The sequence below is a fragment of the Castor canadensis genome, chromosome 9, assembly GCF_047511655.1.
Source record: "Castor canadensis chromosome 9, mCasCan1.hap1v2, whole genome shotgun sequence".
NCBI classification, from domain to species: Eukaryota; Metazoa; Chordata; class Mammalia; order Rodentia; family Castoridae; genus Castor; species Castor canadensis.
The window spans coordinates 32,647,028-32,671,500 of record NC_133394.1 but is presented as its reverse complement, the minus strand read 5'-3'; the positions used below and the strand labels follow the sequence as shown (position 1 = coordinate 32,671,500).

At 36.0% G+C, this 24,473-nt stretch overlaps 1 protein-coding gene across 2 annotated transcripts; it reads left to right on the top strand.

Annotated features, from left to right (window-relative positions):
• Nucleotides 1-3,656: 3,656 nt before the first annotated feature.
• LOC109695325 (alcohol dehydrogenase E chain-like) lies at nt 3,657-22,616 on the top strand. Of its 2 annotated transcripts, XM_020177772.2 has the most exons (9): nt 3,657-3,808; nt 5,629-5,730; nt 8,620-8,758; nt 10,513-10,600; nt 10,695-10,914; nt 15,170-15,430; nt 17,193-17,328; nt 17,923-18,061; nt 19,716-22,616. In XM_020177772.2, the coding sequence occupies exons 1-9, from the start codon at nt 3,791-3,793 to the stop codon at nt 19,738-19,740; spliced, it is 1,128 nt and encodes a 375-aa protein (XP_020033361.1). In that variant the 5' UTR covers nt 3,657-3,790; the 3' UTR covers nt 19,741-22,616. The 2 variants fall into 2 exon arrangements, with proteins under 2 accessions (XP_020033361.1, XP_073897522.1); XM_074041421.1 differs by lacking the exon at nt 17,923-18,061.
• Nucleotides 22,617-24,473: the final 1,857 nt, after the last annotated feature.

Below are 24,473 nucleotides of genomic sequence, written 5' to 3'. Positions count from 1 at the left end.
AATGAATTTATGAGTAGTAATTTCACCTTTGATAAATCTCATGGCTCCAATACTGACACTGCACAAAGTTCAGAAAGAATTTACTAATGTTAAATGGTTAAAGATTTAGGATATTTAAAGTTAGTTCAGGTGCAACCATATCTGGCTTCCATAGCCACTACTTTCAATTATGGAAGTGTACAGGCATTAAAGCAAAAACTTCTAGCATTGCCGGCCTTGGAGGTGCACACCTATAATCCCAGCAATTCAGGAAGCTGAGGCAGAAGGATCTTTTTTTTTTCATCATATCTATTTTGTCTTGAAGCCCTGAAATTCTATTTTTACTTTTTCCAGTCTGTTCGAGGGGCTTGGATTATATTTTTGATTTGACTTAAGCAGTTTTTATTTCCATAGTTTTTCTTTCTTTCTTTTTTTCTTTCTTTCTTTCTTCTTTCTTTCTTTCTTTCTTCCTTCCTTCCTTCCTTCCTTCCTTTCTTCCTTCCTCCCTCCCTCCCTCCCTCCCTCCCTCCCTCCCTCTCTTTCTTTCTTTCTTTTTCTTTCTTTCTTTCTTTCTTTCTTTCTTTCTTTCTTTCTTTCTTTCTTTCTTTCTTCCTTCCTTCCTTCCTTCCTTCCTTTCTCTCTCTCTCTCTCTTTCTTTCTTTCTTTCTTTCCTTCCTTCTTTCTTTTCTTTCTTTCTTTCATTTTTTGAAACTTCCTATATCTTTATGTTCCCCTCTCATATCTTGTATTGTCTTCCTTTGCCTCATTTTGTATCTTTTTTGATTTCCTTTTTATAATTTTTTATTAGGGTATATTCATTATACAGGTGGGGGATTCATTGTAACAACTCCAATCAGACTCCTATTGTACAGTATTTACATTGCTACCATTGTCTCTACCCTCAACCCCCTCCCCACTCCACATAAAGAAATTAGAAGATACTGCTTAGTTCTGCTTCATAGAGGCATATGAAGTCCATTTGCCATATACTGTCACCTTGATCTCCTTCCATCATCTTCCACCCTCATACTAGTACCCCTCCCTGCCACACACACACACACACACACACACACTGTACCTGTTTTATAGAACTCATTTTCATTATTAATATTTAAGTTGATGTTCAAAGTGGTATCTCAATGTATGCCCTAAGTAGATGTGCTTTACTTTGGTCTGTTCAATCCCTTCGCATATTCTCCCTTACCCCTTTACCTCTCACCCCCCCATTTTAAACAGCTTTCAATACACATCCTTATATCCTCTACCTTCACATTTTATGTTATGCAATATTACTATTGCTCTATCAATCTCTTTTCCTTATCTTCTTTCCCCGAGTTCCATAGAATAGTTCCACTGTTATAAACATGTTCTACAGATGAGTTTCTATATGATTATGCTTGTTTTTATGTATATGTTCATCTTTGGATCTATCTTCCATGTATGAGAGAAAACATGTGGGTTTTGGGTTTCTAATCCTGGCTGGCTTCACTTTACATGATGTCCTCCAATTGCATCCATTTACCTTCAAGCCATATGTCATTATTCCTTATGGCTGAGTAATATTCCATTGTGCATATATGCTACATTCTCCTGATCCATTCATCAGTTTCAGTCTTCTACATGTACATAGCCAGTTTTCCCAGCAAAATTTGTTGAAGAGGCTGTCTTTTCTCCATCATGGATTTTGGGATCCTTTGTTGAAAATCAGTTGGCTATTGATGCCTGTGTTCATGTCTGGATCTTCTATTCTAATCCGTTGGTCTCCCTGTCTGTTTTTGTGCCAGTACCATGCTATTTTTAATTGTTATGGCTCTGTAATATAGTTTGAAGTCAGGTATTGTGATGCCTCCAGCATTGGACTTTTTATTCTGAATTACTTTGGCTATTTGAGATCATTTGTGTTTCCATATGTATTTTAATATTGATTTTTCTATTTCTGTAAAGAATATCATTGGAATTTGGATAAGGATTGCCTTGAACATGTAGATTGCTTTTGGAAGTATGACAATTGTCACATTGTTGATTCTACCAATCCATGAGCTTAGATTTTCTATATTGGGGGAAAAGGAGATCACTTTAACTCACTAGCTTTGGCTTCAGAGTCAAAGTAAAATATTTAGTAGATTCTTGATTTATAGTGTTGGATTTGAATAGAATAAACACATACCCTAGATACTTGGTTTTTGGTTTTGGTCCATACCTTGCTTCAACCCACAATACCTATTAGACAGCATGCACCAGCAGGCAAATAATTGCCATTTTTTCTTTCTAAATATCTTTAAGTAAACATTAGTCACCTTGGTTTCCAAACCGTTTTGCCCAAAAAATGAGGAATTTGATTAGGATGTTGCTAAACCTCTTCCAGTTGTGTTATTTTTCTTAAACTTTACAAAATGTGGGGGCTACCTCTGTGGGTATGCAGCTTAATATTTCAAAGTCTGTCTTCCCCATGCCTTTTAGTAGAGTTGTAAAAAAGATATGGGCTTCTGAATCAGACAGATATGTCTTAGGATTCATGTGTTGCCACTCATCAACTTAAGACATCTTCAAAGATGCTGTGGCTTTCTACACCTGCATAACCTCAATCTTCTGGTTTAACTGATTGCTTCACCACCAGACATCAGACCCAGACACCTGACCCAAATGAGTGATAGACAGCTAGTGAAAAGACACAAGAATTGCAGACAAATGGTAATTCAGAGAGAGAGAGAGAGAGAGAGAGCTCAAATAACCCTAAATGTCTAATTGAGGACATACCAACCCACTTCTTATCCTTTGATGTTCTTGTGATTTTCCCATTTTATTTATACTATAAAACTCTCAACACCAGCCTGGATAATGATTGTAGCTAGTATTTACTGAGGATTTTTCTATTGGCATGGATCATTTTATTTATGCTCAGTGACTCTCTTCAGTGGGATTATCATTCACTCTATTCTCATAAAAAGAAAACTAATGGGCTGGCAAGTGGCTCAGGTGGTAAACTCCTGCCTAGCAAGCGTGAGACCCTGAGTTCAAACCCAGTACCACCAAAAATAAATACATAAATAAATAAGCTAAGACAAAGGACTATTAAATAATAAATCTAAGTTCACACATCTAGTAAGGAAGATGACCCTAAAGGCCATGCCATAACCAGTGCCCCACACTGCCTCTTGGCACAGGTGGAAGACATCTGTTACCCATCACTGCCACTACCTGGACCCACATTCATGGCTGACATAGGTGATTATTCAATGCTGATTGGTGTTCTACTCAGCAAAGACGGCAGCGTGTGAGTGCCTTTGCTGTGATGATTGTATGTTGTTTCTCTGCCATAAAGAGATGGAACATGCTGGCACAAACTTACTCCTCTAGCCAACGGCTCAATCTGTCTTAATAATTTCCCCTGCTTCCTTACTTCTCTTTCTTCCTAATTGTACCACAGGGATTTGAAGTTGTAGCTTACTGTAGAGAAAGGAAAATGGGACTGTTACCTGAATGAGAGAGAGAGAGAGAGAGAGAGAGAGAGAGAGAGAGAGAGAGAGAGAGAGAATATAAGGAAATATTTACTTAATGAGAAAAAAATGTTGTGTGCAATTGGAATATTACAAAATCAGTGAATCAATGTTTTGCATGATAGTTCAGGGTCCTTTGTTTTTTATTAACTCAGTGTGGAAATATGTGTTTGTGTAGCTTAAAGTCTCAGATCAAATGTGCTGATAATCAAACAAACAAATTCTGTGTGCAACACTGACTTCATGTACTCAAGCAGAGAAGACCTCCCCAGGGAATCAACAGTCTCCTGGTCTGCAGAGCAGACAGAAGCAACATGAGCACAGCAGGAAAGGTAAGCTAAGCAGATTCTACTGCTGGAAATACATTCTAATTTTATATATTAAAGGACACAATTTCTGTGCATAATCTAAAATTAACATCTAAATTAGAAATAATATATGTTCAAATGCAATATTCAAAATATGCTGTAATGTATGACATCTATGACTACAATGAGATTAAACTATCACAAATATCTTTAACAAAAACATATGGAATTTGTATCTGTTAAAGTCTTCCTTTTCTATACTTGTATCACTTGTAGAAATGTGATAGCCAATTGTGACCAATTTGTAAATCTAAAATTTGAAATGTCTTTAACCAACAGGCTAACTTTATATCAAGAAAGCATAACTAAATGCACCACTCTTTGTAGTCACATTATAATGAACACAATAAAGTCTAGACTGACTAGTGTTTTGAGAGAGAAATTTTATTCAGAAGATTTGAGATATCTTCTTCACATTTCATAAAATCTCTTACAAAAGGCATATTGGTTTCAAACCATTAGAACCATCCAATATAGCACACGGCATAAAATTTCCACAGAAAGTTCACAGAACAGTACTTTCTCTGTACAAAAATGAAAGTAATTTACAGAAAAGAAATACTAATTCAAGTCGAATCACTGTTAGCAATGAGAACACCCAATTTTCCACAAATTCATTCTTATTTGTTCAATGTCTTTAAAGTTCAGAGAAATGCATACAGTTGTTCAATATAATTAATTCATACTGATTAACTGCTTCATTACAAAAGCCTGTGCCTTTGTTTCTAGTAAATATTTGCTGGAAATACTTGATGGTTTAGGCATGGTTCACACAGAACAATCTCACTATGACAATTCCATTGAAAGTGTCTGAGGTTTCTACATATACTGTGTGACACATCAACCCCACATCCACAAAACTGGATGGAAATCACATAAATGGACCATGGTTAGTATTCGTAATCTACCTCATTTCATTTTTCTCATGTCCAGTTACTTATCATGGCATATTATATTTCAAAGAAAATTATTATATAAAAGAAAAATTAAACTTACCATAACTCAGCATAAAACGTAGTGAATTCACAGGACAGAAGCGTAAACCAATTGTATTAATTAAAATAAGAAAAGATGTAATAGGAAGTTAATCTCTTAAGTACATTGTCAGTAACTTAGTTCTGTGATAACCCTTCATTTATGATAACAATTCTTCTGCCTGCAAAATAATAAAATCCTAGCCAAGCATGGTGACATATGTTTGTAATACCAGCACTCAGGAGGCACAAGCACAAGCATCCTGAGGACATGGCCTGCCTAGTTTGCATAGTCAGTTCAAGTATAGCCTGAGTGACACATCCAAACCCAGTATCAACAATCCAAGGACCAGGGGTGTAACTCAGTTACAGAGTTCATGCCTAGCATGCACAAAGCCCTGAGTTCAATTCCCAGCACCACAAGAAATAATCATCATCATAATAGCAGAGATAAAATCATAGACCTTCATGTACAAGCCAATAGCTGTGGGTAAACAACCAATTTCAAAGCAGCATTCAGAAATATCAGTAAAAAAAAACACCTGTGAAGAAAAAAAACCACACAGGATGGACTAGAAAATGTGCTCACTTTATCTGCGTGTCTTAGATTTAATTATGTTTCCCTGTCCTTATGTTCTTCGTTTACACATTTTTAAAAGGTATTTGTATTTTCTTGGTAAGCTCTGGAAGTGCCCATTTCAAGGAACACTGGTGAGGTACCAGACATAGGACTAGATACATGTAGACATGTACAAAGGAAAAAAGACAACTCCTGTCTTCAAGAGCAACATTCTTCTGTCTCTTTTCCAGGTAATAAAATGCAAAGCAGCTGTGCTGTGGGAGTTAAAGAAACCCCTTTCCATTGAGGAGGTGGAGGTCGCACCCCCTAAGGCCCATGAAGTTCGTATTAAGGTGAAACTTTTTAATAAATTCAGTTTAATTTTAGGTTTAAAAAATTCAGTAATGGGGTTGGGAGCATGGCTCAAGTGGTAGAGCGCCTGATTCCTATCTAGAATGAGTCCCTGCATTGAAAGCCCAGTCCTGACAAAAAGAAAGAGAGAATATTCAAAATAGGAAAAGCAATATTCTATTAAGATGCACTTATTTAAACAATAAATTACATTTGGGATAGCTAAAATTGTTAAATTTAACATGACTATGTATTGTATAATCCCTGAAAAAAAATCTGAAGAATATATGTGTGTGTGTGTGTGAATGTGTGTGTGTGTGTAAAGGGATATATATTTTCTTGGTGTTAATCTGTAATTTTTACTTCCACCAAAAAAAAAAAAAAGCAGAAAAACTCTACCCAAAAACTCCTAAACACCACAAACTGCTTCAGCAATGTATCAGGATACAGAATCAGCTTACAAAGATCAGTAGCCTTTCTATACATCAAGAATGAACAAATTGAGAAAGAATATAGGAAAACAATGCCATTTACAATAGCCTCAAAAAAAAAAAATCAAATACCTAGGAATAAACTTAACAAAGGAAGTAAATGACCTCTACAATGAGAACTACAAACCACTGAAGAAAGAGATCAAGGAAGACTACCAAAAGTGGAAACATGGGAGCATGCCCAGGATTGGTAGAGTTGACATAGTAAAAATGACAATACTACCAAAAGCAATCTACAAGTTCAACACAATTCCCATAAATATCACAATAACATTCATCACAGAGATTGAAAAATCTACCCTGAAGTTCATCTGGAAACACAAAGACCACGAATAGCCAAGGCAAATACAGCAATGCTGGAGGTAATCACAATACCTGACTTCAAACTATACTACAGTAGCCGTAGCAATAAAAACAGCATGGTATTGACACAAAAACAGATATGATGACCAGTAGAACAGAATAGAGGACCCAGATATGAATGCATACAACTATGCCTACCTAATTTTTGACAAAGGACAGCCTCTTCAACAAATGTTGCTGGGTAAAATGGTTATCTACATGCAGAAAACTGAAACTAGATCCATGTCTGTCACCCTATACTAGTATCAATTCATAGTGGATAAAGGACTTTAATATCAGACCAGAAACCTTGAGGTTAGTCAGGAATGAGCAGGCAATACACTGGAAGCAATAGGTACAGGCAAGAACTTCCTCAGTAGAACTCCAGCAGCCCAGCAACTAAGAGAAAGGATGGACAAATGGAACTACATGAAATTAAAAAACTACTGCACAACAAAAGAAATGATCTCTAAACTGAAGAGCCCATGCAGAGTGGGAGAAAATATTGGCTAGCTATACATCAAAGGACTGATAACCAGAATATACAGGGAGCTCAATAAACTAAATCTCCGAAAAAAAGAACCAATAAAGAAGTAGGCAACTGAACTAAACAGAATTTTTTCAAAGGAAAAAGTCCAAATGGCAAAAAAAACACATGAAAAAAATGCTCACTATCCCTGGCCATAAAAGAAATGCAAATTAAAACCACACTAAGATTCCACCTCACTACTGTGAGAATAGCTAGCTTCAAGAACCAACAAAAAACAACAACAAATGTTGGTGAGGATATAGGGAGAAAGGAACCCTCATACACTCCTGGTGGGAATGTAAGCTACTACAGCCACTCTGGAAAACAATATAGAGGCTTCTTAAAAAACTAAACATAGATCTGCCATATGACCCAGAAAGGCCACTCCTAGTGATATACCCAAAGGAATGTGATTCAGGTAATTTCAAAGGCACCTGACACTCATTTTCATTGCAGCACTATTCACAATAGCCAAGCTATGGAAACAGCCAAGATGTCCCACTACCAATGAATGGATTAAGAAAATGTGGTATTTATAACTAATGGAATTTTACGCAGCCATAAAGAAGAATGAAATTTTATCATTTACAAGAAAATGGATGGAACTAGAGGACATCATCTTAAGCGAAGTTAGGCTCAGAAAGCCAAAAATCCCATGTTTTTCCTCATTTGTTGATTATAGACCTAAAACAAATGCAGTAATGTTATTGGACATGGGTCACACACTAAAGGGAGAATGCACACAGGAGGAAAAGGGAAAGGGAAGGAAACTAAAAACTTAAATGTGGTTGATGTGCCCACTGTAGAGGTGTGCATAAAGTAACGTTAAACTGGCAGAAGCCACTGTGAGAAGGGGATCAGGAAGTAGTGAAGAGGTCTGGCAGAGATAAACCAGTGTGAATTGCAATACACAAGTACATGGGAGCAATGCTAGCAATCTCTCTGTATAGCTATCTTTATCTCAAACTAGCAAAAATGCTGTCTTTCTTATTATCTCCTATGTTTTCTCTTCAATAAAATGAGAGAACAAGAGGGTGGAACAAGTTCTGCCCAGAAAGGGGGAAGGCTGGAGGAATGGGGAGGTGGCCCAAACAATGTATACACATGTAAGTAAATGTAAAAATGACAAAATAAAAGAAAGAAGAAAAAATTTAACATGACCAAAGAATACATATTGCATAATTCCCCCCAAATTTTGAAGAATATTTATGTTTTATAGAAAAGTGCAAAGGGATATATATTTTCTTGATGTTAATTTGTAATTTTTACTTCCACCAAAAGCATGTCTTCTTGTATATCATATAAAATAAACATTTCAGGATGAATTACTTCACAGGAGCCATTATTTGGGAAAGAAAAGTTTGGACAATCTTGAGAATAAACTAAGTCTTTTGTGCTTTCAAAGTGTAGAAATTATTAGCAAGACTCTTGAGAATTCTTCAAAGCACAAATTTTATGAAATCAAGTAAGTTAAATCTTCTAGAGTCAAACTCTTTCTAGGATCTAAACATCTTCTCTTTATTCTCTAGATGGTGGCCACAGGAATCTGTCGCTCAGATGACCATGTGATTGCTGGAACTATTACCATGCCTTTCCCATTGATTCTAGGCCATGAGGCAGCCGGCATCGTGGAGAGCATTGGAGAAGGAGTGACTACAGTAAAACCAGGTACAGAATTCATGCTCAGGTTTTGCAGTTAGGTTCAACATCCCAAGACTATCCAGCCCAGATAAGGAAATTGAGGCAATGAGAGATGCGGAACTTTGCACAGAATCTCAGAGGAGAAGCCCTTTAGAGGACTAAAGGGCTTCCTCCTTTCCTTTCTCCCTGCCTGACTCTGGCATGTTGTATCAAGACAGCCATATATTTTCTCCTTCAAAACTATTTTTTTCTCTAGTAGATGTCAGGCACCAGGTGAGGGCATGGGGAACATAAGAGTGAAAAGAGAGAGACATGGTGCCTTCCAGGTGAAATTCAGAATCAAATAACTTCCCTGTTAGTGTTGCTCAGCACTGTCTTCTGTCAGGGTCCAAACAGAGCTACAGATGGGTCAAAGGGCGAGTGTGTAGGTCACCAGTCTCCAGATCAGTGACTGGAAACTGTTCTGAGTCGAGTGCATGTAATGGGGCCTGTGAGGCTGTGGCTGAAAAAAAATGGAGCCCATTCACCAATTTCCTCTTCCAACATGGCCTTCCTTCTTGAACCTAGTAAAAGTAAAACAGAGTATATGCAAGAAAATGCAAAGAAAGAGCAAGAGTCATCCAGCTATAAATAATGCCATTTATGTTGACTTTAGTTATGCTCAAGAGGACAGGTTACAAATTATCTCCGTTTTAATTCATACTTTATCTTTAATTCATTGTTTATTAATATGCTTTCATATGTAAAAAGTGAATAAACAGAGAATTTCCATGCCATCATTTCCAGATAAACTTTATAAAATGTAAGGAGCCAACCATTTTTGAGGTCTTCTGGATAGGTAGTATAAACATTTAAAAAGACAAATTATGGGACAGGGGAAGTAGCTCAAGTAGTAGAATACCTGCCTAGCATGTGTGAGGCCCTGAGTTCAAACCTTAGTACCACCAAAAAAAGAACATTTAATTCTAAAATGATCACTTTAACTACTAGATTTGAACTGTGAACAGAAAAATGAAGTAGGCTACTTTGAATTTCAGCTCTTGGTATTTCCTTTAGTTGGAAATAATTTAATAATAAAAAGATTTTCTTATTTTTCACTCTGCTCTATGTCAGGAAAAATAGATAATTCATAATTTATTATCAAAACATTACAATGTAAGTTCTCTTGAAATTTTACCCCATTTTCATTACTTTTCTTTCAAATGAATTCACTTCATATGATAAGCATAGTCATTTTGAAAAACTAAAAATTGATTATCAAAATTATCATTTACATTTTAACCATGACCATGTTTAGTTTGTTTTTTAATTGTAAATATATTAATTTTATTACATTTACTATTTTATTTTTAGGTTTTTTTTGTTTTAATTTTATTGTGAGTATTTTACAAAATATCAGATTTCTCCATTATCTAATGGAACTATGGCCACCAGCTTGCAACTAAAATGTATATTTATACTTAAGGCAGTGAGAGTATTTAAAGTTTAACTAAGGATTAAATGAGGTAGCTGATGTGGGCAAACTCCCCAGGAGAAACCAGGGTGTAGCTTTTAAAATCCATGTTGTTTTCTCCATTCACATTTCCTCTTTGGAAATCTTCAGCACATATAAACCCAGTGGGTAACAAGGCTTACAGGGTGGGACCAATGACACTGTTGTGATTGGATTCTATTTCTTGCAGACTTCTCAAAGACACACACCTTTACATGTATGCTTAAAGTTTTTGCTTTATTAATTTCTGGATAGAAATTTATGGAAAATTTCTTTTGTCCCACTTCAGGTGATAAAGTCATTCCACTCTTTCAGGCCCAGTGTGGAAAATGCAGAACTTGTAAACACCCTAAAAGCAACTCATGTTTGAAAAGCGAGTAAGTTTCTTATTGTCTCCTTACACAGCTAAAGATGTTCCATATTAGTTGTGCCCCTGTCTCATGTTCTTTCTGTGTCTGTTTCACTGACCAGCATTATTAGCTACAAGGGGACCTTGCTGGATGGCACCTCCAGGTTCACCTGCAAGGGGAAGACCATCTACCACTTCTTGGGCACCAGCACCTTCTCCCAGTACACAGTGGTGGATGAGATCTCAGTGGCTAAAATTGATCCCTCTGCACCACTGGAGAAAGTCTGCCTCATGGGCTGTGGATTTCCAACTGGTTATGGCTCTGCAGTCAAAGTAGCCAAGGTAGGACTGACAATAGCCAATAAAGGCAGCTGCACTCAATCTGTCAGGAAGACAAAGGGAAGCAATTTCTCTCAAGAATCAGAGATTATTTTCATACATTTGTGGTGCTGATCCAATTATTAATAGAAAAATAGCACCAGAAGTTATTTGAGAGCATGTTATAGAAAATTCACCTGTTTAATGAAAATGCTGTCAAACCAGCTGAGTATGGTTACCACATCCATAATTGCAGCACAAGTGAAGCTGAGACAAGAAGGCTGCAAATTTATGGCCAGCTTGGACTACACTGAGACTCTATCTCAAAAAAAAATCAAGAAATTAATGAGTGAGTATAAGCAAAGAACATGATATATGTGTATGAAAATGTCATGATGAAGCCCATTAAAAATATACAGAAATATTGGTGATACATAAGAAAAAGTAAGGATTTTATTTTGTTTTGTCTTTTTCACTTATTCACATGTGCATACATTGTTTGGGTCATTTCTCCACCCTGCTCCCCTCCCCCTCTTCCCCCCCCCCTCAGTTCCAGGCAGGTCCTGTTCTGCCCTTATCACTAATTTTGTTGAAGAAATGACAAAGCGTTTTTGCTAGCTGAGTGAAGGATAGCTATACAGAGAGATTCCTACTATTGCTTTCATGTACCCATGTGTTACGACCCATGTTGATTCAACTCTAACTGATCTTTACATTGGTTCCTGATCCCTTTCTCATGTTAACCTCTGTCTCTTTAAGGTTTCTGTATTAGTTCCTCTGGAGTGGGGACATCAAATGCTTTCATGTTTTGGGTTTTCTACCTATTCCTGTATCTTCCATATGTGCTCTCCCCTTGTCATGTGATCCAAGTCTAACCACATTGCTGCATTTGCTCTAGATCTAAAGTCTGCATCTGAGGGAGAACATACGATTTTTGATCTTCTGAGCCTGGCTGACCTCGCTCACAATGATGTTTTCCAGTTCTATCCATTTACCTGCAAATAATGAGATTTCATTCTTCATGGCTGAGTAAAATTTCATTGTGTACAAGTACCACATTTTCTTGATCCATTAGTTGATAGTGAGGCATCTTGGCTGTTTCCATAACTTGGCTATTGTGAATAGTGCTGCAATAAACATGGGTGTGCAGGTGCCTCTGGAGTAAACTGTGTTGCATTCCTTTGGGTATATCCCCAGGAGAGGGATTGCTGGATCATATGGCAGATCTATGTTTAGATTTTTAAGAAGTCTCTCCAAATGTTTTTCCAGAGTGGTTGCACCAGCTTGCATTCCCACCAGCAGTGTATGAGGATTCCTTTTTCCCAACATCCTCACCAACACCTGTTGTTGGTGGTGTTTTTGATGATAGCTATTCTAACAGGGGTGAGGTAGAATCTTAGTGTGGTTTTGATTTACATTTCCTTTATGGCCAGAGGTGGTGAGCATTTTTTCATGTGTTTTTTGGCCATTTGAATTTCTTCTTTTGAAAAAGTTCTGTTTATTTCAGGTGCCCATTTCTTAATTGGTTCATTGATTTTAGGAGAGTTTAGTTTCTTAAGTTCCTGTATATTCTGGTTATCAGTCCCTTGTCTGATGTATAGGTGGCAAATATTTTCTCCCACTCTGTGGGTGTTCTCTTCAGTTTAGAGACCATTTCTTTTATTGTGCAGAAGCCTTTTACTTTTATGAAGTCCCATTTATTCCTCCTTTCTCTTAGTTGCTGGGCTGCTGGGGTTCTATTGAGGAAGTCTTTGCCTATACCTATTAGTTCCAGAGTGTTTCCTGCTCTTTCCTGTACTAACTTCAGAGTTTTGGGTCTAATATTTAGGTCCTTGATCCATTTTGAGTTGTTACTAGTACAGGGTGACAGACATGGATCTAGTTTCAGTTTCTTGCAGACGGGTAACCACTTTTCCCAGCAACATTTGTTGAAGAGGCTGTATTTCTCCATCGTATATTCTTGGCAACTTTGTCAAAAATGAGGTGGGTATAGTTGTGTGGATTCATATCCAAGTCCTCTATTCTGTTCCACTAGTCTTCATGTCTGTTTTTGTGCCAGTACCATGCTGTTTTTATTGCAACTGCTTTGTAATATAGTTTGAAGTCAGGTATTGTGATACCTCCAGCATTGCTCTTTTTGTTGAGTATTGCCTTAGCTATTTGTGGTCTCTTGTGTTTCCAAATAAACTTTAGGGTAGATTTTTCAATCTCTATTATGAAAGTCACTGGGATTTCATTTTAAGCAAAAGTTCTTATATCTTGTGAAATTTTAGGACTGGGCACTCATTTAGTCACTAATTCTGAAGTCAGAGAGTACCTGTGTACTTCAGGCACAGTAGGTTCTGCTAGGTTGAGCAGCTAAAGTAAATGGAATGAAGGATTTGCCTTTGAGGAGTATAGGGGAATGGTACCCCACTCCCAGCACTATGATCTACAGAGATTCTATAGCATTACGTGAGACACCATTGAGGCAAGGGTCACCACTCTGTGGATCCCAGTAAGTAATGAAACTTCAGCAATGGATTCACTGTACTCATTATTGGTATATCTTCTTGTCATGAACACATGGTGTGCATGCGCACATCCAGCACATATGCTTCAGAAGAGGTACGTTTCTAGTTGAAATCCTGTAAGCACCTATTTCCCAAAGGCAGTGTTTTCCATTTTTATGAAATGATGATCCAGAGACAGAAAAATATTTGCTCAAATTTTTGTAACTGATAAACACACAGAAACTAAAACATTGTTCTCAAAACTCCCGCTGAAACCATTCTACACAATGACTATCATCTTTAAATCACAAGTCCTATATTTTTCTAAGTAACACAGAAAGTGGTGAATTCCATCCTTACGGGAATGTAACAATGAGGTTACTTGAACAGCAGTATTTTACCTACACTAAAGGCTAGGGATCGAAGGTTAGGCTTATTAAATAGCCTGTAGCCAATTTACAGCACAACTTTTCCAAATTTCTGTGACATCAGCCCAAAAGGCAATCAACCCCAGTCCTTGTAGAATTTCATCTGTTGTAGCAGGTGGTCTCAGTAAGCCAAGGAGAATCATGATAATGGAGTTCATTCATTGTTAAATACAGACCAACTTTTCATTTCATTATCCACTTGTTTATTTAAAATCAGGGAAGACTTGATGTGGTAGTACATGCCTGTAATTCCAACATTGGGGAATGAAGGTAGCAGGATCACAAGTTCCAGGCCAGCCCCTGCTACCAAAAATAAAAATCAGGGAATCAGGGATAAAGACCCTCAAAGACAACTTTCATCTGAAGCTACAGTATCTTAAAGTGACAAGTTGAATTTTACTTACTGTTTAGAATTTGCTTTAAGCCAAGAATAACTTTTGCATAAATCACAGCTAATTGCTGCACTCACTACACGAGTTGTGATTAACGAAAGTTCACGAACCAAGAAGAGTTAATCATTCATAAATTGATTTGGTTAATTTTCAGTCTCCTGGAGTAACATTGTCCATTTATGTCATTGCCCAAAATTACTTTTAAAGAAAATGTTTTATTAATGTATATTAATGTAGAAAGGGTTTACACCATAGTGTTTCACCCACACATATATTATACATTGACCGGACTGACCCCCTCTTTTGCTCTGCCTTTTCACCAACACACCTCCAACCTATTTTTCAACAGCTTTCAGTGAATCGCTCTGTGCCACTTTCATATATGCACACATTGTACATGTGTAAGATACTGACACTTAATTCAATGAATTTAAGCTATTGCAAGTTTCTTTAAGATTAGAGTTACTGAGCTATCAGAATGACTCAAGCAGGAAGAGCACTTACCTAGCAAGCATGAGGCCATGAGTTCAAACCCCAGTGCTGTCAAAAAAAAATCATTTAACTGGGACTTTTAACTTCTAAGCAAAAACATTTTTAAAAAAGTTCGAGTACTGACATTTAGTGCTCAAAAATCACCCAGTCCACTCATTCTCAGCCTGGGTTTCCCTTTAGAGTGACCTAAGGATGGAACTCTACCTGCTGAGATTCTGATTCAGTTGTCATGAGCTGTGACCTGGACCTTACTGCTTTGTAAAACTCTCCAGATGAGATTAATGTGTAGCAATGTTTGAGGACCACTGATGTAGCTTAACCTCTTCTGTTTAAACATGAAGCAATTGTAGACAAAAGAGGCTTTGACAGAAGGTGGAACATAAGTCTAAGTAGCTGCTGATAGCAGACAAGGTTTGGCACTTTATACCTCCTGGGTACTTTCTAACAATCATCTTTTCATTTTCTGAAAACACAGGTCACTAAGGGCTCCACCTGTGCTGTGTTTGGCCTTGGAGGCGTTGGTCTGTCTGCTGTCATTGGCTGTAAAGCAGCAGGAGCAGCCAGGATCATTGGAGTGGACATCAACAAAGACAAATTTGCAAAGGCCAAAGAATTGGGTGCCACTGAGTGCATCAGTCCTCAAGACTATGACAAACCCATCCATGAGGTGCTACAGGATATGACCGACGGGGGAGTGGATTTTTCATTTGAAGTCATTGGTCGCCTGGACACCATGGTTGGTAACATGATATTCCTTAAGAGTTCTATTTCTGTGCTTTGGATTGCAGAATGTTTTGTATAAAGGTATTCTAGAATGGCAACATCTCCTGATTGTTACTTGGGTTTTTTAATTCATTGCCATGAGAACTCCTTCACGTTACCATTTAATAAAAAATCTTTCTCAAGTAAAATTTCTCTATTAACAAGGGAAAGTTTGATTTTTAATTAAGCCATTGCAAGTTAGCTTTAGTTTTTTGGTAAAAACAATTCAATAAGTAGTAACACAAATTTTGTTTTTAGATTGGAAAATTTGATTTCCTCCCACATTTTTGACAAATATGGTATAACAGCTTTTTACATCTTAATGGATTATAAAGATTTTTTCACATAATTTATCATCTGGCCAAACAGAGCAATGAACAATTTGGGGCTAAATACTATTTTCTTAAAAGAAAATATGCCCTAGAATAAGTGGCTGCTTTAATGTAACACTGTATTTTACCACAGAGATAGCAGAGTACTGGCACATAGGAATGCTCAATATCTATGCGTCGGAGTCAATATTTCAAAAAATCAACAGATTTTTCCACCCTCAAAACTTAAGAGATATATAACTCTTACCATTGCTAAGGAATTACATGAGATAATACATGTAAGATACTCATCACTGTGCCACTTGTCATGTGGTAATCTCTCTTAAATGTAAACTGGTGTTAATGATACGAACTACAATTTCCAAGCTTGCAGTCCTTGCCATTTTTGACATAGACATGATACTCCTTTCAAATAAGTACAATTGTCATAAATTGCCATAGGAATCCCTCTTTATCTATCTTTAACCAATTTGACTTCTTTAGGATTGGATGAAAAATGTCCCAGAAACCAACAATCCTCATCCTTAAGGTTATCCAGTAAGACAGCAATGTTGGTAGCAAGGAATAGTATCCTGAGAGCAAATTACTTTGTAGCCTTGACCTGGGACAATATGCCACAGGTCATTGGCGTTCCAAAAGAATCCAACTTCTTGAAAGGCTGCACTTTTCTCATTGTGCTATTTTAATATTTTCCCTGTATTCTCATGTAGAATTGGATTGTTACTTTATCTGAAGGCACCAAATGTCTGATGACCACATGTTCTGAGGATATCTGATCTTCTAAATGCCATCCTTCAAAATCAAATGAATAAACATTTTATATCTTGGGGTTACTAAATAATAAGTATAGTTTACAAAACCAATATACATTTTTGAAGGTAAAAACATCATTGAAAACATATGCATCTTGAAATGGTCAGGGAAATAGGATTCTACTAAAGAGAGATTACTCAGGGCACAAGAGACACATTTTTATAATGTAATCATCCTATCTTATTCCCCTGGTTCAAAGCACTAGGTCCAGAATACTTACTCAATAGATAAATATAAAATGAGTTAACCAACCCATACATTGCTTGATAATCATGTGGTGACAAAACAGTATTGTTTTTGAAGATCCAGGCTTTACATATGTGTGTAATGATATTCACCTCTTTATTAGTTAATAAGGAAGACTTAAGTAGGCATAAATTTATTTCTTTTGCTCAAAAACTACTTTCTGGGCATTTCTGAAAGCCACAGAAGTATCCTAAGCACACTGGGGTAAGAAGAAGGAAAAGACATACTTTCTTCCCTCTGCACACTTACAATCTACCTAAATCAACATTACTTGATATTGCAGATTGTGAGTTGGGGCTAAAAGAGAATCTACTTTAAGAATGTAAAAATTGATTTTTATTCCAGGTTTCTTCCCTCTTATGCTGTCAAAAGGCCTATGGTGTGAGCGTCATTGTGGGAGTGCCTCCTGATTCCCAAAGCCTCTCAATGAACCCTATGATGCTATTGACTGGACGCACCTGGAAAGGAGCAATATTTGGTGGTATGTAGTTAGGCTTAAGCACCAAATTATTATCAGCTTCAAAATTTATTCCCTTGTATAAGAGATAGAAATGCAATGTTGTCAAAGACAAATTAAAATTTTTCCTTTATACTTAGGCTCTATATCTGCTAGATGTAGAACTAATGCAGAGAAAACTCCCAAGACAAATGTTTCTGGGGTTCCCATAAGCTAACTAGGACCTTTCAGCACCAGCTCTTTTTATGATTGTGACAAAATTATAAGGTGACAAAATTCCCAGTAAAATTCAGGAAATCTATAGCAATAATTCATGTCTATACTCATTTACCCAATTTATACAAGTGCTAAATTTGGTCCTTGATTTGCGGTGCTATAATTCTTCTATGAAAGAATAAGAATTCAGAGGCTAGCTAAGGACACTAGTTTATGTGGGAGAATTAAAAGGTGAAAGCATTGCAAAAGGGTTTTAAAGCACTCTGTCACTTATTGACCTCAACAATAGCAGTTTGTGGAATGTCATCTTTTTATAATTTTTAATTTTATTGGAGAGGCTCCTATTCAATTCTTCTACTTTCCAATGACAAAAAGCTGATAATTACATTATCTTCTTTTCAGGTTTTAAGAGTAAAGATTCTGTCCCCAAACTTGTGGATGATTTTATGGCTAAAAAGTTTCCATTGGATTCATTAATAACCAATGTTTTATCTTTTGAAAAAATTAATGAAGGATTTGACTTGCTTCGCTCTGGAAAGAGGTAAATTTTAAGTTTCTTTTTATACTAGGGGATTGGCTACCAGAAATTGAACAAGATGGGGAGAATAAGAAAAATTGGAGTACCTTAGTTTCCCACTAACAGTTCAGTCTTCACATGTAGAAGACTTATGATCACATTCTGAGACACTAAGGATAGTTGATTTATGGTTCCCATCCTCCTAGACATTGTTGCTTACCTCAAATCTGAGTGATCAGGACACTCAGTCTTTTTTCTAAGGGAACATTCGCCTTTGCCAAAGACAGTGTCAGAGTCATACAGTCATAATTATAACATGGAGTTAAAGAAGCCTCTGACTAGTCATTTAAGACTTACCATTAATGCCTATAAAATAAATCTATACTCTAGACATCACCAAAACTTTTAATATAGAAGTAGGTAAGAACTGCAATTATTGTGATTATTTTCTACACTATTAGTTTTTAATGAAACATACCTTTTTTTTCTTTTCCCAGTTTACAAAGAATTTTTCACCAACAAAAATTATAGTAAAGAGGAAGAGTACAAGATGCTATTTTGAATATTTAGTATCTCAAATATTAGGAGGGAAGAATCTATCTCTAATAGGTAGCACTTACAAGTACTTAATTGGATGAATATTTCCACCTACATTTAATATTACTGGTTACTAGATACAACTAAACCCCATGTTTTAGCTCCATTGTCCGTGCATTTTCTGCTATCCCCACACTTCTTCTCATGAGGTTTAAACTTTAAATTAAATTTCTTATGCACACATGTAATGTATTATGTTAGACACTTCATTGACAAATATTCTTGAGGAAGGAAAGAAAATAGTATCCACCAGCTGCTCCGTTAATGGACTTTCATGTGTTACCTCATGTGATTCTCAAACAGAGCTGAATGCTGGTCTCGATTTCACTACCTTAGTAGAAAAACTGAGTCTCTGAGAGAAAGTGAGTTGGCCAAAATTGTGCTGGTAGTAGGCAAGGGGGTCAGAAACCAAGGATAGTTGTACTTGTTAGCAAAGTCAATTTTCTTTCTTTGAAATTACACTGCCTTTCAAGAACCAAAAGCTATAGGACATAGTGGTTATCAGATGTAAGTTAACATCCTCATCATTGTCAGTATCACCCCACTCCTTCTCATCATCATCATCAGGTTGTCAAGAATGATGGTAAATACAGATATGATCAAAACCAAAGGTACTGTTGAGCAAAAAATGAATTCATTAAGCATGCCACAATTTTCTTTGTGAAAATGCCTTATATGAATAAATAATGAAAAGAATTAACTTTATTAATAGGCAAAGGATGAAAATTATATTGTTCAGCACGGACAAGCATAGAATTAGATGGGCACTTTCATATACTACTTAATTTTTATGCCTTTTGGGAAAGAATAATTTGACAATTTCTATCAGAAACCTTTAAAAATAGATCCTTTGTGGTAGTAATTTTATTTCTAAAAATGAGTTTAAGGTTGGAGAAAACACAAGAGATAACCAGAGAAGGATGGATTGCTCTTACACTGACATGGCCTTTGTGCATAAGGATGGGCACTGAGTGGGAATATGGGTAGACTTTCAGTAAGAATCATCAAATGTTTCATTCACTTACATGGAGAGAGTGAATTGTGTAAGTGCTAAAACAACATCTTTTCTGTCCTTTTTCAGTATACGTACCATTCTGACATTTTGAGACCGTACCAATGCCTTCCCTTGCAACAGTCTTCTGATTCCTCCATACCACAGCATCTAGAGACCTGCCATCATGAATTCTGTTCTTTAGAGATGTGATCTGTAAATAACTGGTGAAAGCTTTCCAGAAGAAATGGAAATGCCCATGAATCATTTTCCAATCTAACGTTTAAAATCCAAGTGACAGCTGTTGAACAGGAGCTGGGAAAATGAGGCTACTAAACTTTCCTTCTTAATAATTCTACTGTGTCACCTTTCCTATTGAGGAAAGATGTCTTGTAACTTCCTGCATTTTTTGTATCTTTTTAACCAACAGTCATTCATACTCATGGAGAGAATCATCCTCCTCCCATCTACACTTTACAGGCTATTTTGCTTAAAATTTTCTACCTCTACTTCTGTTTCCACTGTCTCTGTTTTCATCTCTACAAAAAGTAGGTAAGCCCTAGGGTTAAAGACAAAGTGCTATAGTAAAAGATAGACTCAAATTTAAAAGCAGAGAGGATTAGGTTGGGGATTTAGCTCAATGGTAGAGTGGTTGTCTAGCATCCTCAAAGCCCTGCATTCAATCCCAGCATAAAAAAAGACAATACGAAACTCCTAAATCTAGGGAATTTCTTAGTAATGCAAAGGGAATCTTAAGCATTTTCATATGGTGATGTGTTTTATGCCACATTTTTGGCAATAATTATAAATTTTTCTCTTAAATAAAAACAAGTGCCGTTCGTTATGGGATAATAACTCTGAAATCCTTAACACCTCCAGAAATCATTCACAGACAAACCAGAGTAACACAGATGAACTCTGAATTAACCATGTGCTACTTTACAAGAACCATAAGTTTCTCTAGGACTGGAAAGTTGTCTTGACAGAATTATTAGAACATTACTTGCAAGTTAAAGCAAGAGAAAGTCTATATTTGATAATTACATACTTCCACACCAGATTATTCAGTTTTGTTAGGAAATGATTGTCATACCTCTAACACTCTATTATAACCTCTATTAGGCATTCTCTGAAAATATTAAGTGAACAATTTCATCAAGTTACATTAAATTCTACTTGTCTATCAAATACCTAGTAATATTCAGGTACTAGACACTGCATAAGAGGAAAAGCCAACATTGGTGAGGCAGGAATAATATTAGAATTGTAGCAGTATACCTGGGACCATACAGTATTCTGACTAGAGGAACGGTCAGATCTTGATTTTCTCTGTTTATTCACCTGGGACTAAGAGTCCAGTTCACAGCCTTGTCAAAATTATTGAGCAACTCAGAGGTTGTTCAATAATTCACAAAGTTAACTCAGAACAGAGTTAATTAGAGAGTAAGGAAGAACTAGTCTCTGAATCCTTGCTTGTTCCTTGAAAAATCTGACATTGCCAATGAATAAAACAGTAGTTTCATTACCAGTGAAAGCAGATGAGAAAGATCACCAGATAATTCTTACCTAAATCTGATATTTAAAGATTCTTTTCACACAGAATCTAGTAATTTATAGATATCTAGTTGTCTCAGTGAAATATAGCTATAGTTTTGAAACAAAGATATTTTTAAATGTAATTAAGGACTACCACCTAGGTAATACCATGTTGCAGAGTGGGTGGGAGGAAAATGGTGGGGAATAACTTAAGGAATAGGATTCATTCTGAATATGAATTCAAGCCTCAAGAAATTAGAAGGAAACAAAACCTGGAGGGAATCCCTTCATCAACACAAGGGAATTCTAAGACTTCTCATTTTGGTTTTTTTCTTTTCAAAATGTAAAATTACAATGAATAGCAGGAAGCGTTTGGAGGGTCTGGTGGTCATTATTTCATGTTTGCTGCCTTCTCTTGAATAATTTCACAAACTCATCCATTTGTAATTTCATTAATCACACTCTGAGCATGGAAAAATGTTAAATTTTGGTATAAAGAAAAATGGAAAATTACATAACATATAAAGAAAAACATTTGCACCACCTATGATTGGAACAGAATGAATATCTCTAAATCCAGGTTCTTTGTTATTTAGTAAGATTCAATAGGAAATTGGGCAACAACAGAATTTCATAGAAGAGGAAATTAAAAAGGCCAAGGAGCATTCAAAAAGGAACTGGATCCTGAACCTTTGTGGTGGTCAGGAAAGTTCAACATGCAACAAAAGCGATATCTCTACTCACCTACTAGTTTACACTGCTAACAGAAGTGTGAATTGTTACAGGTTTCTGACATGTACTTAGCACTTTTTATTAAAATTTAAAAACATACATTCTTTTCCCCAGCAATGTAATACTTGAGAATCCTAAATGAATCTGGGTGTGAAGATCTAGACAAGGTTATTTAGCAGAGCCTTATTTGTAGAAGAAAAATAATCTTTGAATGGTTTGATTGGTAGAATAAGGAATAATAACTTCCTATTTCAAATATTAAGTAAATCTTTACAAAGAACAAATTATACCTTATGATCTGGAGGTGAGAATATGATTCATCCTTAAGTATAAAAGGCAAGGTGCACAATAATGTATACTATGATCCAATTTTTATAAAAGACAAAACAAAACAAAAATACCCATTATGACTTTAGGTTTGTATGAGAAAGATAGAGAAATGTACAAAGCAGTCTATCACAGAAACTTGGGTCTGAAAGGGGTTGAAGAACTAACGTTCACTTTTTTTCTTCTTTTTGAGTCCAGCTCAGGCTGGCCCCAAACTCCATCTTCCAACCTTAGCTTCCTGACATCTGGGTTTATGAGCATGCATCACCCACCCAGCTTAAATCTCACTTCTTAACTGTAGCTGTTTGGTTTAACTTATTAATAGAAGATTGAAATTTTACTACATCATTCCTTTCTAAACAAATTATAAAGAAATAAAGATTTTAAATCCCAACACTCATATGTAATTGTTAAATAACTTAGAGATATTGCAATTGCTATTTTCATTATTTTGAAAAAAAAAACTTTTGGCCAAACAATTATCAAAATAAGATAAACTGTTTTGCTATCTCTAAACTTTGGGAAGAGCATCAAAAACTCTTTCTCAACATTTCATATGATACATCAAGTCACAGTCGTAATGTCCCCAGTGTGGGTTTAACCACATTGACGCAAATAGCAGTGTTCTCTTTTTTAAAGTTAAATAGTGTTTCAGTGTGTGTATGCGTGTGTGAGTGTGCATGTGTGTGAGTGTGTGTTTGTGTGCGAGAGTGTGTGTGCATTTGTGTGTGAGTGTGCATGTTTGTGACTTGCGTGTGAATGTGCATGTGTGTGCATGTGTGTGAGTGTGCATGTGTGTGTGCATGTGTGTGCGTGTGTGACACCAATATCACATTGTCTATATCCATTCATCTGTTGATGGACACAGGTTGATTGCACATCTTGGCTATTGTGATAACGCCTTCATGGGCATAGTGCAAATGCCATTTCAGCATATGGATTCTATTTTCTTTGGACAAATCAGAAGTGGAATTTCTGGATTTTATGGAAGTTTTATTTTTATTTTAATGAGGAACCTCTAATTGTTTTCTTATAGTGGTTGCACTAATTTGAATTACCACTAACCACGTACAAGGGTTTCTTTTTCTCCACACACAAGCCAATGCTTGATATCTTCTGCCTTTTAGACAATAGCCTTCTAGCAAGTATGGAGTTGTATTTCATAATAGTTTTGACTTGCAGTTCCCTGGTTATAGTGATGCTGATCATTTTCTCATATATTTGTTGGCTATTTGAATGTCTTCTATGAGAAATGTCTATTCATGTCCTTATCTCATTTTTAATCTTAATTTTTTTTACTATTGAGTTGTTCTTGTTCCTTGTATATCTTGGAGAGTAAACCCTTCACAGTTTTATGGTATGTAACTATTTTCTAACATTGCATAGGCTGTCTCCTTTTTCTCTTGATTGTTTCCTTTATGGTGCATGAGCTTTTTGTTTGATACAATCTCATTTTTCTACTTTTGCTTTTGCCATACATAATTAGGAAGTGTATTAAAAAATCATTACCTAGATTAATGCTCTGGAAATTTTCTTCTGGAAATTTCAAGTTTTACATATTACATTTAAGTATTCAATGCATTTTGCATTGATCTTGTATGTGGTATTAGATAAGAATCTCATTCTTCTGCATATAGATATTCATTTTAGTTTCATTTGTATGAGACTATCTTTTCCCTCTTGTATGTTCTCAGCACCTTTGTTGAAGATCAGTTGATTATAAGTGTGTGGATTAATTTCTGTGTTCTCCATTCTGTTCCATTTGTCCATGTGTTTTCTTTCCTGCTAGTTCCATGCTTTTAATTGTTTAACATTTTTATTTTGCAACCAGGTAGTGTGACTCCTCTGGTTTTGTTTTTCCTCAAGATTGCTTTAGCTCTGCAGGGTCTTTTGTAGTTCCATATGAATTCTAGGATTGTTTTTTCTATTTCTGTGTTCAATTTCCTTACAATATGGGTATTTAAGCAATATTTATTCTTCCAATCCATGGACATTGGATATCTCTCCATTTATTTGTGTCTTTCTCAGTTTCTTTAATCTGTTTGTAGTTTTCAGCATACAGATCTTTCACTTCATTGGTTAAACTTATTCCTAAGTATTTTATTCGTTTTAAGTTTATTATAAATAGGATGGTTTTCTGTGAACCTTTTTGAAGAGTTCATTGTTAGTGAATAAAAGAACAAATGGGTTTTTGTGTTAATTTTGTACCATGTAACGTTATTGAATTTGTTTATTAGCTCTGACAATATTTCT

Bases quoted from the DNA above. Each gene is read 5' to 3' on its own strand.
- LOC109695325 (XM_020177772.2), top strand. The intron at 8,759-10,512 runs GTACAGAATTCA...GTCCCACTTCAG, and splicing joins AGTGACTACAGTAAAACCAG to GTGATAAAGTCATTCCACTC. The intron at 10,601-10,694 runs GTAAGTTTCTTA...TTCACTGACCAG, and splicing joins AACTCATGTTTGAAAAGCGA to CATTATTAGCTACAAGGGGA.